The 18,423-nt window shown below is 42.1% G+C and overlaps 1 protein-coding gene across 2 annotated transcripts in view; it reads right to left on the reverse strand.

The window, feature by feature from the left end:
- LOC149554324 (glutamate receptor 3.3-like) overlaps window positions 1-18,423 on the reverse strand; it is a 201,561-nt gene that overhangs the window by 20,348 nt on the left and 162,790 nt on the right. For both annotated transcript variants that reach the window (XM_089828442.1, XM_089828443.1), the window contains one exon: window positions 105-385. In XM_089828442.1, the coding sequence (XP_089684568.1) occupies window positions 105-385 (281 nt within the window). The remainder of the gene's footprint in view (window positions 1-104; window positions 386-18,423) is intronic.

Here is an 18,423-nt window from a genome sequence, read left to right on the forward strand (position 1 = left end):
CAGAATGTATTGTAGTTTTAGAGAGAATCTTAAGCACGGCCATTCCACTGCAGTGTACTGTGACAAATCATTGCATTTTCTTCACCCAGTAAACAAATACTCACCAAATAATGGTGGAAATCATCTTCTTTGGCTTTCCTTGAAAATCAGTATTATGCTTGCGTTCCAATACCCATATAACTACTCCAGTAATGATAAAACAAGCACCCATGCTACACCACATGCTAATAGAAAATGGTTGCAAAAACTGCCAGGTGCGGCTAGATCTCTTAAGCAATTTAGGCACCACCACTGTCAAGCTCGACTCTAAAAACGGCTGTGTAAATTGAACTATATTTGAGCGCTTTCTGGTAATTGTAATATCTCCAACAGCTGCATCAAACTCCTGCAGAGCAGATCAAAGAATATTTGGTGAAACCCAAACTGGGTACAGGAATAGTAACAAGCCATTGTCAACATGGTAACATGAACATTTTACAATCCTCAAATTATAGAAATTTGTCAACAAAATAAATGACGCAAAGCCGTAAATTCAAATCAGCACAGCTTGAATAGAAAGAATATTTCTGCTGACAAGATATGGTTTCCTACAAAGCATCTATATGAATAAAACTTAGACTGGTTAAGATCACTTCGAATTTATTTATTTCTAATTTTATACTGCATTCTTCGTACTTTAACTTGCATAAGAACAGTGTAAAAATAAAGAAAAAATAATCTGGTTAAGGTCACTTCTCTTGGTTGCAAGGATTGTCAGGCCTGAAAACTCAAGGTTCAAAAAAAAAGTTTATTTCGGATTACTCCGTTACTTCTTATAAGGCGTGTGGAATGGACTCATAGAAAACATCAAAAGATTCATGAAAATAAGCATTGTATAAAATCTATGACAAGATAGTGAGGAACTTTGTTCCGGAGTACTTCATTGATTACATTTATAATGGTTGATGCTACTCTTGCTTCACAGGCTTTAGCCAGAGTACTGGAGTAAATTCAGTTGAAGAGAAAAATCAAATAAGGATGCACTTTGGAACCTCACACTTACTGGGGGATGTGTTTGGGTAACTTTCATACGTAACTTACTGGGAGATGTGTTTGGGTAACTTTCATAGGTAGTGACAATTTAGGATCAATGAGAGGGATCACTCTCCAAGATGGTAAGCATCCTCTAATGACCATTTTTCTGATAATTCTTCCCTAATTGTACAATTCACACAGCAGTTGTTGAAAGTAGCAAAGTGTGTTTAAGAACTTTTCATTGAATGATTCTGCGGAGGAAGAGGACCAAATCCCAGCTGCCAAGGTAAAATGTTACTCCGAATCCTCTTTTGAATTGGTTGAAACTTGAAACGTCTCACTTCAAGGAAATCCAACTCAAAAATATGAGAACTGAGGCTCATTATGATATTGACATGACTTCTTACAACCCCAACACAACCATCCAGACATTTGCTTTGAGAAAAATTCCAAATTTAATTCTCTCAGCTATCTCCGATATGCTAGACACTCTTTTAACAAAGTTAATGGTTCAGGTTTGGGGACGAGTTCGGGTACAAGAACCCGGTTCATGGATTCGTAATTTTTTCATATTTTCATTGTGCTTCGTATGGTTCACATGTGCACGTGCACATACACACACAAAACAATAAGAGAAATATACACAATTGCAAAACTAAATCATTTCATAATACGAATCTATGATACTTGAACATTGATCAATGCCAAATGTCAAAATAAACATTAAATGATCAGTGGTCTATGTTCACGATTCTAAATAAAATCATCACATTGAATTACTGAATTACAAAATGAGAGCAAATGTGAAAAAAAATTGTGTTCAGAGGCTTCATAATGGCTCGTTTTAGGGTTCTAACCAAAAAATAATAATAATAAAATATTGTTTATTTGACTTTGGACCCATGAGGATCCACAGGGCTGAGCATGGACCCTGCCCAGATCATTCTAGGAGTATGAACCCAGACCAGGTTCACACTCAGACCCAGTTCGGGGTCCAGGATGTGAACTCAGTAACGTAGAGTTTTAACAACTCCCTACCATGTCTTGGATTCATTTTAGGCCCTGCAGCTCCTTTCACCAAAGTTAATTTTATCTCTGAGTTCAGGTTTCATCCCATGCCATCCTCCTCATGCAATTCCTCTCATTCACAACCAACTTGCATCTTGACAGATCCCAAAAGACTGATATAATCAAAGCTGATAATCACAACAGGGTTGACCCAAAACCTTCTTTCAATTTTTCATGAAATCAAGGTATCAATTGAGCATCAAGTAATTGAAGAAGCATGCACCCATAACACTTTTTCAGAAACAAGCTTCCTATGGCTTCCTCATGTTGTTGGAAAACAGCAAGTCAGGAACACATCCATCAATTAAAGTATTGATAGGCTCAAGTTAATTATAGAAAAACAGGAGCATCCGCTGTAAGATATTAATTCCCCTCTGCTGTCTGGAAATGTCTGTTACAACACTGTTGAAAACTTGGAATTATCCAAGGACAGATTGAATTCACATCTCACTGCAGTGTTACTAAGGGGACTGTTCTAACAACCGTGGCACAAGAAGGTCTAACTGGCAGGAAGTCTTAGTACAGCCACCACTACACTAAATCAATGGGGACACTTATTTCTAGCCCTTATGGCAATCACTATAAAGAGCAGTATTTCTTTTAAACCTTATTATGAAACTGAATACCTCTGTTTTTGTCACACACTTAATCTTCGTGACATTTCAGGTCTTCACTAAACAATATTTTTGAATAAGCTGACAGTTCAAAGTTCAAACTATAGTCATTTTTGTATAAATCAGCTGAAAAACGGTGAAATTATCTTCCATAAATCAATTTGCCAATTTAAAATTTTCCCTCATTGTTTCTAATTATCATAGATATATTAATATGTTTTTTTCTTTATTATAAATTATTTTTCCCTTTCAAAAGGGCATTTTCATTGAGACTTCACGAGCCAATCTGTGTTATTCGCAATTAAACAACTCTAGACCTTAGTTACCGGATGCATCATGTACAAGTCGGATTCGGATTCAGATCCGGTCCAGATTTGGGTCCTGGCTTGGATCCATGAGGATCTGGGCAGGATCCTTGATTCCTGCCCGGATCCTCACAGATCCAAGCCACAGCCCGAGGATCTAGCATGGATCCACAAGGATCTGCGACAATGCCAAATGCATTTTTAAATGTTTATTTTTGCTTCAAACCATAGTTGGCATAATCACCGAAAAATCAGCGAGTTTCTACTAATCGCTGAGTTTTTGAGACCAACAAGTTTTTCTCAGATTTAATTGCAACTCGGCTAGAGAAAAAATCACCGAGTTTTAGTGAAAAAATCGTCAAGATTTTGAAAAAAAATCAGCAAGTTTTTCATAAAAACTATTTTTTTTTTTTTTTTATTTACTTTTGTTAAAAACAACAGGCAAAAATCCTATATTTATTATGTAAAATAGAGAATTACAGTATGCTAGTAGAGCTAGGAAGAGGAAGATGTGATTGTAATGATGTTTTTACTTCTAGTTTGACACAAATTATTTACTATTATGCTTCCCACCATCAGCATTCTACATGAGAATGCGATTTTGTACCGACTATGCATTTATATATATCTAAACTCCTACTTGTTTCTTTTTTGTTCTCTTTAATTAACTCATTAGATGCATCTTCTCATTGAAATTTGTAAACAAAATGTATTTTGAATTAAATTTTAGCGGTTTTTATAGGTTCCTGAGTTTTCTCGAGTTTTTAAAGTTGTTGCCAAGTTCGAGTTTTCCAACTATGCTTCAAACCCTAAAAATGACCCTTTTATTCATGATGCAAGTTCATGTGCTCTCTATTTTGCTCTCATTTTGTAATTCAGTAACTCAAAGTGAATGTGTTGATTTTCTTTATAACCATGAAAATAGATCAATTACCAAGTATGCTAGATTCATAGATCCACACTAGAATCATAGATTCACACTATGAAATGATTTAGTTTTAGAATTATGTATATTTCTCTTATTTTTTAGTATATATAATGCATACATATACTAAAAATAATAAAATTTCTCTTCTTTTTTCCGTTGGTAGTATCTGGGATCAATCGACTCACTAATTAATAGGGCAAGAGGCCAAAGTCTTGGACCTGACGAATTGGGCAAGTACACCTTCCATCATTTCCTTTTCTTCCATCACTGTATCGAAGTCAACAGCCTGCATCAAAATTCATAATAGTAGGGCCTTCCACCTGGATATATAGAAAGAGCCACAAACTCACTATTGTTCTTCTGTTGGAGTGATTCTCTTTAGACCCGTACCTCAGCAGGACTTCTACATATATATATATATATATCATAATTGAGGAAAATACAGTCCCAAATCCACGGATCTAATTCACGTGCCCAAGTCAGATTCGGCAACTAAGCTCGACTGACTAAACTGTTATTCAAAGGCAATTTCTATGGCATACTGGGGAGCAAACGAGGGTCACACCCAATATTTTAAAAGCGCATCCTTACCCAAAAATTCATGCCTAAGACGTATTGGCATGATAGCATAAGGGTGAGTGCTAGCTAGGCAGCAGATAATATGAGCCACTTCTGGTGACACATCTGGTAATTTCTCAATAATCAGTATCATTATTGCAGTATACATGAAAAGCATTAGCTGCCAATTTGAGCTGCACTGAACAAGTGGGATTAAAACTTATATATCACACTACAAGCATATTCTTGTTCCCATACAAAAAAAAAGTACTGTGTCAAACTACAAGCTACACCTTGCTCTGGTCATCTTTCTTTTGTATCTCTGCAGGGACAGCAACAGAGTTTTCAAATGCATTCCAATTGTAATGTATGAATTTTAAAAGATAAGGTGATAAAGAGGTAGCTGATATCTATAAAGGTATAGAAAGTTACATCACAATGGCTTGTAGTGCCCCAGCATCAAAGCAACAGTTTCAAAGTGTAAGTTAAAGACTGAAAGACTACCAACAAACCCAGATAGTCAGTTTCCTGATTTTTGGATTAAGAACTCCCAAACATCCATTGTTCTATCACTGCAAGATGAAGATTCAGATATAGCACAGTAAAGGAGACATGTTGCAGCTTTCAGCACTACTGAACAAATCATTTCAGCATTTATTGAAGAAAATGTCATCATTTTCACCATATAAGAAGATTGATTATCAATGATCATCATTTATGTTCAAAACTTTGGATTACAGACCAAAACCAGGTGAGGTTAAAGTGCAGCTTAGCAGACACCATTAAGTAAGGGTAGAATTTGAACTGGAAACTATGTTAAGCCGCTGTGTGGAACACAATATCATGATTAAAAACTCCCAAACATCCATTGTTCTATCAGTAAAAAATGAAGATTCAGATATAGCAGACTAAAGAAGGCATGTTGCAGCTTTCAGCACTACTGAAGAAATACTTCAGCCTTAGTTGAAGAAATATTGCCATTTTCACTATAGGAGAAGATAATTATCATCATTTATGTTCTAAACTTTAGGATTACAGACCATGAATAGGAAAGGCTAAAGTGCAGCTTAGCAGACACCAGTATTAAGTAAGGGCAGAATTTTGATTTGAAAATATGTTAAGTCAATGTGTGGTACACACCCTGCCATGATTAGAAACTCCCAAAATCCACTGTTCTGTCACTCCAAGATGAAGATGGAGATAAAGAAGACTAAAGGAGGCATGATGCAGCTTTCAGCATTACTGAAGAAATCTTTTCAGCGTTTACTGAAGAAATTGTAATGAAAATTAAAATGTGTAGAAAATTGCAGACAAGAACAAACACACATAACACAGAATTTACACAGAAACACCTAGTTAAAATACACCACTAATAAATCACGGGCCAATGTCTCTCAACTTTATTTCTCAGGAATTTTCACAGTTACAACAATGTTCAAAACATATGACAATCATGGCTTCCGAGTTGCCTATAACAACTGTGTTACAGAGTTTGAATTACAGACCACTTACTAAATTTAGTAAGTATGATTCATACAGCTACATGTAATACACTTGTTGAAATTACTTATTTTGGTAAGTCACCAAAACAACTTACTATTTATAGTAAGTTGACTCATATAAACTTTCTAATTATAGTAACCCTTAAAGCATATGTGATGACTCAACCACAACTAGATGATAGATATGATTGTTTACTGCATAGATTGATTGATTAAGAAATGCACACAAATAATGAACACGAATAGTAACAGCAGTACTCCTCCATTTGCATATGCCAACAGATTACATCCAGAGCATAAGATGCTTTACAATGATCCCAGACGAGGCATAAATACTTTCTCTCGAACCTTCCCGAAGGGGTCTGTCAACTACAAAACAATCCTAATCTATCCGTCGGCTACAAAATCTTTACCGATGACATGAACCCGTTGGCCCATCGGCTACAAAATCTTTACCAACGACAACACCCTGTCGGCTACACAATATCTACAGACGACATCATCCCTCCCAAAAAGAAAAGTCATCTCCGGATGACAATTACAAAATATCCGAGACAAATTAACAAACAAAATACATTAACTGACTAACTATACAGGATAGATCTGTTTCTGTCACATCACTTTCATATTCGTTCTGTGCCTGTGACAAATTGGTCTCCAGCCCATGATGCATCTGTAGCCTCTGCTAACACAATACTATCTCCTTAGCTGACCTTGATAGACACCCGTGCCGCTTTCTCTGTTTCCAACTCCTAGGTACCCTGAGCCAAGTGTCATTGTACTGCCTCCAACTGGATGATCAGCTCCTCCCAAGCTTTCTATGCATCCACCAAGACAGTCTCACGTCCAACACCTACTCCAAGTGCCTTCGATACACAAATACTCCATGCCTGCAACAACTCCAAGTCTCATCAATTGGTCACACTTCCCACAAGTGATAACTGCAGGGACTAGGGGTCTAGGGGGCATCGCCCCTAGCGGGGTCGAGGGGCAGCGCCCCTTGCCACCAAGGCCAAATTAGCACTTCTGAAGCGACATGAAACACCATTTTTGTGATTTACACTCTTTCTGGCAACTGTTCACATTTTCCACTTGTTCATGTCTTTCCCTTCCCCTCGGCATCATGCATTACTCATTCTGGACTGTCTTTTTTTTAGGCTCCTACCTCTGCCTGTTCTGTCTCTCTATCACTCCTAACTGCTCTGTTGCTTTTGCCTTTTGCCTTTTGCCTTCCCACGAATAATATGCCTCTTGATATAATTTTTCTTTCCCATTGCTTCCTACTTTTTCCCACAGTTCCCTTCCACCTAATGAGTAGAAGATTACTAGTCTGCGGGATTATTATTGCACCCTTGAATGGAATCAACTATCAACGCCTGCAATGAAGCCTTTTCTTCCTTCCTCCTACGTATGGATGCTAAAGACTGGGATTTATTTTGTCTGTGGGGAATTTAAAACATCACTGTCGTGGGAGTCCAAGTTTGAGCAGCAATTACAGAACCCACGGGAAATTGTCCGCTGAAGTCATGGGAAGAAAGAATGAGACCTCGGCAAAAAGGATGAATATACCCTATAAAGCACTACTGTCATCAACCACAATACAACCACGGAAGAAGTGTTTAGTTGCGGAGAAAATAAGGTAATGCCACGGAGAATAAAGATAACCTGGGGCCTGTCCGTGGAAGAGGAAAACGAGTGCATGGGGAACAAAGGCAACCTATAGCCGAATGTGGAATAACAAGACCATCTGCGGAGGAACAGGGTGTCTGCTGACTGGATGGTTCCGACGGTGTTTCTATAGCCAACGGATTGACTGTCGTCGGTGTTTTGTATTTTGTAGCTGACGGGTAAATAGTTTGTAGCGGATGTAATGTTGTGGCCAACGGACTCCTTCGGGAAGGTTCAACAGTAGTATTTATATCCCGTCTGGGATCATTGTAAAGGATCATCTACTATTACTGATATTATGAAGCATAATGTATGTCTGGCATATGCGAATATAATTTTGCTATTCTGTTTCATATTTGCTGCCAACTGACTCTTCCACGACTTTCGCTTGCCTGCTGACTCCATGCAAAATGGCTTATTCCTCCTTATATATATTTCCTTCGTCCGTTACAAAAAATCTTACCCTGCGGGGGAGCAAAAGATTATGCCGCACACCTATCTTGTGGAAAAAATGGAGGGCGGAAGAAATTGACTCTCTGGAGGCTAGCTACAGCATTAATACCCTGATCTTCCTACTAGACAACCGAAATCCATCACCCACATTCTGTCCCAGCAATGTGATCTCAACATATACATTCCGTTGAATTTTCTTGTTTAATTCCAAGCAATTTGGAATGAATCGACAAGAGTTTTAGCCAGGTTCACGAGAGTTGAATTTACAGAGTTAATTAAAAAATTGAGTTGAATGACAGCGGGATCGTTTTATGAGGTGCACGGCTTATCCCTGCTTCTTACCCCTGGCCATCATTCATACACCCGTACTTTGTTTTTTCAGTTTCCACCGAATATGATTGAAACCCACCTAGAAACGTTAATCATCTACCATACAAGAACAGGATTTGGAATGTTGCAATCGTCCTTGATACACGCCTTTGGATCCGAGTGATTCAAAGCCGAAGTACTCCCGTTTCTTGTTCTTTTTGAAATAACAACACCAATCTACAGTTGCCCTCCTCTGCAGATTGTTACTGGTTACTGCTTGCATTTCATATTCTTGCGGGAGAAGGTTTAAATTTAAACCCGCGGGAGTCTTCTATTCAACCTGCGGACACTCTGCCCATGGGGCTTTTCATTAACCGGGGGCAGACTGTCCGCAGGGCTTTGCTTTTACACCCGCGGCCAGACTGCTGCCAGCGAGACTTGTCATTTACTCACGGACAGACTGCTGCCCGCGAGGCTTTTCAGTTTCCCGCAGACAAACTGCCTGCGAGCCCCTTTTTTTTTTAAAAAAAAAAAAATTAATTTTTCTTCTTTTTTTTTTTTCTTTTTTTTAATATATAAAGCATCTCAATTTGGCGTTGAAGTCTCGCCACTTTCGAATGACGAAGACAACAGGGGCATCCTTTGGGCATTTGATGACGACAATGGCGACGACATCTTCCTAACATGGTAGAGTTTTAATTTGGATCCGTTGACTGCCTGAGGAACCTCTTCCCCATTCAAGGTTAACAATTTGACTACTCCATTATCGCCAACCTCTCGGATCTGGTAAGGTCCGACCCATCGCACCTTGAACTTTCCTAGTTTTATCTCATTGCGACTGTCGTATTTCAATTCTAACTGTCCCGGCTAGAATCTGCTACGTTTCAGATGCTTATCGTGCTAGACCTTGCGTCTGTTTTGTGCCACTTCCGTCGCCCACTGTACCAGCAATCGCTTCTCCTCCAGCTTATTCAGATTGTTTAACCGCTCTTGTAAGCTTCCGTCATCATCCAGCTTGTTTTCCAATGCTATTCGCAAACTCGAGATCATGAATTCTGCTGGGACTACTACTTCCTGTCCAAACATTAACTGGAATGGTGTGTGCCTTGTCGTCACCTTGTACGCCATGCGGTAAGCCCACAAGGCAGCGGTTAAGTTTTCCTCCCAATCAACACCTTCAACCGCGCAGGATTTGTAGATGATGGATACTAGGATTTTATCGATGGCCTCTGCCTGTTCGTTTGCTCTTGGATAGTACGGACTCGACAGTGAATGATAAATCTTAAACTAAGTGGTGAGCAGTCGAATAACATGATTAACAAAATGACCTCCCCTATCACTTGTTAATTGTAACGAGATTCCATACCTAGTAATGATCTGTTCATAAATAAATTTTGCAGTGCTGATGGCTGAGTTATCTGGTAACGCACGTGCCTCCACCCACTTGGTCAGGTACTCTGTTGCAAAAATGATGTACCAGCACCGTCAAGTCTTGCTCACCCTCAATGGTCCAATGAAATCTAATCCCCATCTCTCAAAAAGTTCTTGCGCATGTGAGGGGTGAAGTGGCATGAAATCTCTCTTCAGCGGCTTCCTGGCCCGTTGGCAAGTGTCACATTCGACGACCCATTCCCGTGCGTCATTGTACACCGTCGACCACCAGAGACCTGCGAGCAATATCTTCCTTGAAGTGGTGTCGGGCCCCATGTGTCCTCCAACAGGACCCTCGTGCTTCTTTTAACACCTGTGGTATCTCCTCTTCTAGCACACACCGCCGAAGAATATGATCCGGCCCCATTTTGTAGAGCAATCCATTAATCAATCGAAACGTGCAACTCCTGATTATCAACTTGCGCCTATCATTCGGTGACATTCCCATGGGAAACTGTCCTGTTCACAGGTACTCCCCAATACTCCTGTACCATTCTGGTAGTACCCCAATCTGAAACAGTTGCGCGTCAGGGAAGTCGTCATTCACACCCTTCGTTGGTTCCCCTGTTTTGACCCGCGACAGGTGGTCAGCACTGACATGTTTCTTTCCTGGCCGGACAATGATTTTGAAGGTAAATTCCTACAACAAGAGTAGCCATCTACTAATCCTCCCCTGGATGACAGGTTTATTAATCATGTACAACAAGGCCTAGTGATCAACATAGAACACAAACGGTGTAGCGAGCAAATAATGACGAAATTTTTACACAGCATAGACCATTCCCAATGCTTCTCTTTCAGTCACGTTGTAGTTCTGCTCAACCTTTGATAACAACCGACTAGAAAAGTATATTGGTTGATCCAGTCCTTGAGTACCAGTCTGTACCAAGGTCGCGCCGATGGCATAGTTGGAGGCATCCACATGAACATGAAACTCTTTATTCCAGTCCAGATATGCTAGGATGGGTGCCGTAGCCAGTCGTACCTTTAGCCCTTCAAATGCCTCGTCCTGCTCTTTTTCCCATCTAAATGATTCTTCCTTGCAAGTTAATTTATCCAACGGGTGGGACACTTTGGCAAAATTTTTAATAAATCTCCTGTAATAACCTATATGCCCAAGAAAAGATTTTACCTCCGTCACATTAGTAGATGGCTGCATTTCAAGAATGACTCTCACCTTGTCGGGATCTGTCTTTAACCCTTCCTTAGAGACAATGTGTCCGAGCAGCCTTCCGTGCGGAACCATGAATCTACACTTCTTGGGATTCAACGCTAACCGGGCTCTGTGACATCTCTCCATGCATTCACCAAGTGTTGCCAAGTGTCTGTCCTCCGTGCTAAATATTGACCAATCATCCAGGAAGGCTTTGAAGTTTCCCACAGACATCCTGTCGAAGATATGCAGTATAATCCGCTGGAATGTGGCCGGTGCGTTACACAACCCAAATGGCATCCAGTTGTGCGCGTAGACCCCATCTTCGATCACAAACATTGTCTTCAACTTATCCTCCTCCGCTATAGAAATCTGATTGTATCCGGAGAACCCGTCCATAAAGGAGTAAATTTCATGTCCCGCGACCTCCTCCAGAATGCTGTCTATGAATGGAATCGGAAAAGGATCCTTGATCGTCACTGCATTTAGGCCTCTGAAATCAACACATATCTGGATTTGAGTAGTATCCTTCTTCAATGAAATGAATATTGGCGACACCCATTCGCTAGTCTGCACCTTGAAGATAATGCCAGCTTCCAACATCCAGTTGATTTCCTCCGTAACCCGTGCCACATAGTTCTTGTTCATCCTGTAGGGTCGCTTTCGTACAGGTACAGCTCCCTCCACCAACGAGATGCGGTGCACACACAATTCCGGCAGTACTCCCTTGAGGTTCTTGTATGTCCATGCAAACACATCCTTGTACTCCAGAAATATCTTAAATGTCGCGGCCTTGAGTACTGGATCCCAATTATCTCCGACCAGTATGTTCTTCGGCTCTGCCTTGTCCCCCAAATTCATCGTTTGCAACGTAGCTTCATTATACTTGATTGTCTCCCCTTCACTAAATGCATGGGCGGGTGTAACATCCAACAGTGCCTCCCCCTCCTTTACTTCACTAAACTCCTTCGAATATTCCTTCTCAATTGACAGAACATTGCAGCTGTGAAATAATTCATAGTCCTCCATTTTCCAGTGGCAGAGACCATTGACGGAATCCAAGTCGTCATCCGTTGTTCCCCCGTCCAATCGGAGGACGCCCTCCTAATCCGGTTCCATCCGTTATCTACCTTCATCCTCCTCTCCCTCAAAATTTGACGACAGGGCCTCTTCTCCTACCATTTGGGTATACAGATCAATGACGAATCGATGGCCTTTACTTTCCAATGATAAGGTGTTCTTCTTCCAGTCGTGTCGAGCTCTTGCTTCGATAAGCCACCCGCGGCCCAACATGGCGTCATAGCCTTTCCTCTTCAACGGAATCACCACGAAATCCATTGAGAACGGCTGAGTGCCAATGGTTACCGGCTATGCCATGCGAATACCCAGTGGTTTAATGCCATGTTGATCGGCGGTCAGCAGCTGAAATCTCGGAGGCCACAATGTCAGCTGTCCAAGTTTCCTCCAGGTTTCTTCTGGCAATACATTTACGCCGGACCCTCCGTCAACTATTGTGTCTGTGAGAACATGTCCAAAGATCCCCATCTCGACGACTGCGGGGTGTCGTCTGGATGTCAGTGCCAGCAACATTTGATCTTCTCCTCCTACAACAATTTCCTTTTCCTTCCCTCGAATTGGTTCTCCTGGTGACTTTTCCTTCCCTTGACTTGATTCTCTTGCAATATTTGAAAGAGCAGATCGAAGTTGAGGCATGGTGAGAAGCAAATCATTTACTTTTACTCGCACCTCCGTTTGCAAAATTTGTCGTACTATGTTTTGTTCTGCGGAATTCCTTGCTGAAGTGTCCGCGGTGTCCGAAGGTGTTGCTGCTTGGGATACTTTTCCAACCTCCGCCCGTGCTTCCGAAAATTTCCTCTTTTCTTCGGCGAGGTCCAGGTACTCTTTTGTTTGTTGCCGCATAATTGCCAGAACTTCTTCCTCATCTGCCCCGACAGTGATCAAGTTCACTCCAGATTTTGGACACTTTGAGTTGTCGTGATCGCCAAGTCCGAACCATTGGCACAATAGTTGAGGTGTATTCACTGTTGGACACTCCTACACAAAATCCCCCTCCGAGTTACATGCGCGGCACTGAATAATCGGTCGTCCGTTTGCATCATACTGGATCCGGCTTCTGCTCGTATTGGTATTGTTATTGTTGTTGTTATTGTTCTATCCACGTCGATTATTCCTGTATCCTCCGGATGTAGCACCAGCGATATTCATGTTTCCGCTACTACCCGACGGGGAAGCCTCTTGTGTGAGAAGCACCTGCGGAGATCCTCGTCTTCATGTTAAAGGGGCACTCTTTTGTCGAAAGGCCCATGATCTGACAAATGTCACAAAATTGGTTCTTTGGACATGATCCTTTAGTATGACTGTTGATCTTAAACTCCGTGCACCATAGTTCACTGCCTTTTCGCTCCTTCTACATGTTTTTAAACTCCTTCATCATGCGAACCATATCCTTCTGTAGGGCACGAACCTTCTTGTTGCTGCCTTCATCGTCGCTGCTATCATCTCCGACAGGCTCATCGTCATCAGAATCAGAGGAGCTAGTTTTCTTCTTCTTTGTCTTTTGCTCACTTTCAAGGTCCAGTGCTCTGTTATACGCGTCCACATATGACGACGGTGGCACAATTTTCATTTTCCTCTGCAATTTCGAGCGTAGGCCATCCACGAACCATCTTTTCTGCAATCCATCCGTCGACTTGCTTTCCATTTTGTTTATTAAGTCTTTTAATCTCCTGGTGTAGACACGGACAGTTTCGTGCTTCCCCTATTTGGTATTGAAAATCTCTGCTACGATTTCATTATCATCCCGCAAGAGTTTAAATTTCGCCAGGAACTCCTTTTTAATGTTATCCCAAGTATTTAGCTTTTGTGGATCTGTATCCGAAAACCAATCAATCGCCACACCCCGTAGGGTTGCGGAAATCGCCTGACCCATTAGTTGGCATCTGTGATTCCATTTGCCCGCCAGATCGTCTCACATGTTTTACAATGTCGGATGGAGTCGGCTGTACCATCGCCCTCAAACTTCGGCAGCTTTTCTTTGGGCCCCGCCATCACAACTAAAGTTAGTAGAGAGGCATTACTGGGTCCTGCGCTATTTACTCCAACACCGGAGGTCTACACTCCAACACCGAAGGTCTGCACTCCCACACCGGAGGTCTGCACTCCCACAACGGTGATTTGTACTCCCACACCGGCAGTCTGAACTCCCACACCGGAGGTGTCGACGGCTGCGAACCTTGGTGAAGAAGAAGGATCTTCTGAAGTTGTTTCCCACGGAAGTCTATCCCGATCGAAGAGGTCACTCCACGCTCGTGCTCCCTTGGCACTATGAGCCGTGCGAGTTGATGCTCTTCCGTCTGAATTTTCTTCCCTCGGCGAACACAAATTCAAGAACTCCTGTGTTTCTTCCACCAATTCCACCAGCTGCCGAGTCTCATCCAACAATTCTTCGGTGCTCCGGTTTTCGTCGGCAATCTTCTGAAATCTCTATCGGCGTTCGACTTGCTGTGCCAGAATTAAATTCTCTTGCGCAGTACGGGTTCCATCTTTTTCCTTAACCTTAATATGATCCTTGTTAAGTTGATTTGGCATTAATCTTCATTCCTCCCACCTTCCAGATTCATAAGGCAACGGCGCCAAATGTTTACCGTACTAGTAAAGAAATCAACACATACAAACAATGAAACGGAATAGCAGAATTATATTCGCATATGCCAGACATACATTATGCTTCATAATATCAGTAATAGTAGATGATCCTTTACAATGATCCCAGACGGGATATAAATACTATCGCCAAACCTTCTCGAAGGAGTCCGATGGCCACAACATTACATTCTCTACAAACTATTTACCCGTCAGCTACAAAATACAAAACACCGATGATAGTCAATCCGTCGGCTACAAAAACACCGCCAGAACCATCCAATCGGCTGACATAGGGCTATCCGCGGGAGAGCAGAAATTCAAGCTGCGGAAGACCAAAGAAGACCCGGTATATAACTCCCGAGGACGAAGATGTTTATGCTACGGAGGTAAAAATCTAAACTTCAAACCGCAGCCACAAAAAAGACACTCGCGGGAGAGCAAGACCACACGCGGAAAGACTTAGCTGTGGGAATCGCAAGGAGACTTATCACCACAAAACAACAAAGGCATCCATGGGAGAGAAATGCACACGAAGAGAAGGCATCTGCAGAAGAGAAATGATGCACTGCAGAAAACTAAATGCATCCACGGAAAGACAAAACCTCCACTGGAGGAAAAAGATCCGCAGGGAACAACAACCATCCGCGGGACAGGGTTGCCCACGCAACAGTCCACGCACACTTTCTTTCTTTTCTTCTTTTTTTTCTTTTTTTTCTTTGGTTTTTTGACTGCCCTGACTCCTTACTGATCTTACATATGTACAATATTTACATATATATAGTATTTACAGTCGTTCTTTTCTCAATTGTTCGTCCACGGAGGTGCGTTATTTCTTTCATGGTAGACATTCAACTTCGACCTATGCACTGCGTCGGCCAATTCCTTTCCGTCTAGTGTCCATAGTTTTATTGCTCCGTTATCACCCACTTCTCGAATCTGGTATGGCCCGACCCATCTAACCTTAAACTTTCCTGGTTTGATCTCATTTCGTCCGTCATACTTCAACACCAACTGCCCTAGCTGAAACCTGTTGAGTTGTCAATGTTTACCACGCCACACTTTGTGTATGTTCTGTGTCACCTTTGTGGCCCATTGTGCTTGCAATTCTGTCGGCTGCCATCCCTTGCCATCAATAACTATATTCTTGATTTTAGAACCTTCACTCTATATTGCTAAAGTTTTTATTAAGCCAATTCTCTTTGTTTCCTGTGTAGACCGTACGCTGTGTTTTCCTTGCTACCGGCACCCTGCTAACATATCAGTGATTCATCGTAACCTTTTCTTCCTGCACAATCATATGGTGGGATCTTTCCTTTTACTAGGTTCATACTATATGTTTTTCTCTTCAACTTCAGCCGTAACCGCCTTTCCTTCTTCCGCTTGTCTGTATTCCATCGGACATTCATTTTCCTCTCCTTTCTTACCTTCGTCCGCCCTTAACATATTATAGCTCAAAAAGAGTTCATAGTCCTCTATCTGCCAGTGGTAAAGACCGTTAACAAAATCCAAATCATCGTTCGTTGATCCTCCCAACCGTAGGACTCCCTCCTGATCCAGTTCCATATGCTGCCTCCCTTCATCTTCCTCTTCAGAATCTAATGACAAAGCTTCTTCTCCCACCATCTGAGTGTGCAAATCAATGACGAATTTCCTCCCTTTGCTTTCCAGTGATAAAATGTTTTTCTTCTAGTCGTGTTTAACTCTGGCTTGAATAAGCCATCCGCGGCCCAGAATGGTGTCATATCCTTTTCTCTTCGGCGAGATCACGACAAAGTCAAGCAAGAGCGATTGTGTGCCAATTGTCACCAGTTGCTCCATCAGAACGCCGAAAGGTTTTATGCCATGTTGGTCTGTTGTCAACAACTGAAATGTAGATGGCCACAACGTCGATTGTCCCAACCTCCTCCAAGTATCCTCGGGTAAGACGTTCACGCCAAACCCTCCGTCGACAATTGTATCCGTCAGCACATTTCCTAGAATCCCCATCTCAACGACCGTCGGATGCCATTCGAATGTGAGTGCTAGCAGCATTGGGTCTTCTCCACTAGCGATGATTTCCTTCCCTCTTCCTCGATCTCTCGGTATCTTAGTAGCTGGTGCGATATTTGTGAGTGTCGATCGGAGTTGAGGCATTGTGAGCAACAGATCGCTTATTTTGACAGGTAGCTCAGTTTGTAGTATCTGTTGTACAATGTTTTGCTTGGCGCAATTCCTTGCTGAGGTGCCCATGGTGTCCTTCAACTGAGATGTCTCCGCCTATGTTGCTTTCTCAATTTCCTTCCGTACTTCCTCCAGCCTCTTCTTTTCTTCCGCTGGGTCTGGGTATAGTCTTGCTTGTTTCCTCGTGATCACCAACACCTCTTCGTTCATCCCGACGGTGATCAAATTTACTCCAAACTTCGGGCACTTAGCATCTTCATGATCGCCAGTCCACAGCATCTGCATAACAATTTCAGTGTATTCGTCGTTGTATAGTCCCAGGCAAAATGGCCCCACAAATTACAGGCTCGGCATTGAACAATTGGCCGCCCGTTCGCATCATACTGAATTCGACTCCGACTATCGTTGTTATTGTTATTGTTCACATTGTTGTTGTTTTGCCCGTTTCTATTATTCCTGTATCCTCCGAACGTGGCACCCTCTGTGCTTGTGTTCCCGCTCCCTTTAGCTGCAGAAGCCTCCTACACCAAGAACACATGTTGAGATCCTCTAGTTTTCATGTTGAAAGGGCATTCTTTTGTAGAGTGTGCCATGATCTGACAAATATCGCAGAACTGGTTATTTGGATAGGAACCCTTTGTGTGACCTTCTACCTTACATTCCGTGCACCATAGTTCGCTTCCCTTTGTTTCTTTCTGCATGTTCTTGAAATCTTTCATCATCTGGAGCATCTCCTTCTAGAGGGCTCAGACCTTTTTGCTGTTGTTTTCCTCATCGCTACTTTCTTCTTTCGAGGATGCATCGTCATTTGACTCAGAGGAGCTACTCTTCTTCTTTTTCGTCTTTTGCTCACTTTCTAGGTTCAATGCCCAGTTGTATGCTTCAGTGTATGATGATGGCCACATGATCTTCATTTTCTTTCGCAATTTCGGGTGTAGGCCTTCAATGAACCACCTTTTTTGTAATCCATCAATTGGCTTATTCTCCATTTTGTTGATTAGGTCCTTCAACTTCCTAGCATAGACTCAAACTGTTTCATTTTTCCCTTGTCTTGTATTGTATATCTCTGCTACAATTTCATTGTCGTCGTGTAGTTGAAATTCAGCCGTAAACTCCTTGAGGTTATCCCAAGTGGTTAAGTTATGAGGATCTGCATCAACAAACCAATCAATTGCCACACCTCGTAGGGTTGCCGAAAACTGTCGGACCCATTTGTTTGTATCAGTTGTGCCATTCGCCATCCAAATCGTTTCGCATGTTTTATAGTGTTGGATCGAATCGGCCGTACCATCGCCATCAAACTTTGGTAGCTTTTCCTTTGGTCCCGCCATTACTACTGGATTTTGTGCACGAGCGTTGTTCAATCCTGCAAAACTGGCACAGTTCACTCCCACATCGGCACTTTGTACTCCCACACCGACGGTTTGCACTCCCACACCGACAGACTGTTCTCCCACACCGGCGATCTGCAATCCCACACCAGCAAACTATTCTCCCACACCGGCAAACTGCTCTCCCACACCGGCAGTCTCAACAGTCGCGGACATTGGTGAAGAAGGATCTTCTGAAGTTGTCCCTTCTAGAAGTGTATCCC

The sequence above is a fragment of the Cupressus sempervirens genome, chromosome 5 (genome assembly GCF_028749045.1).
Source record: "Cupressus sempervirens isolate cs-2001-9-10 chromosome 5, ASM2874904v1, whole genome shotgun sequence".
Classification (NCBI taxonomy): domain Eukaryota; kingdom Viridiplantae; phylum Streptophyta; class Pinopsida; order Cupressales; family Cupressaceae; genus Cupressus; species Cupressus sempervirens.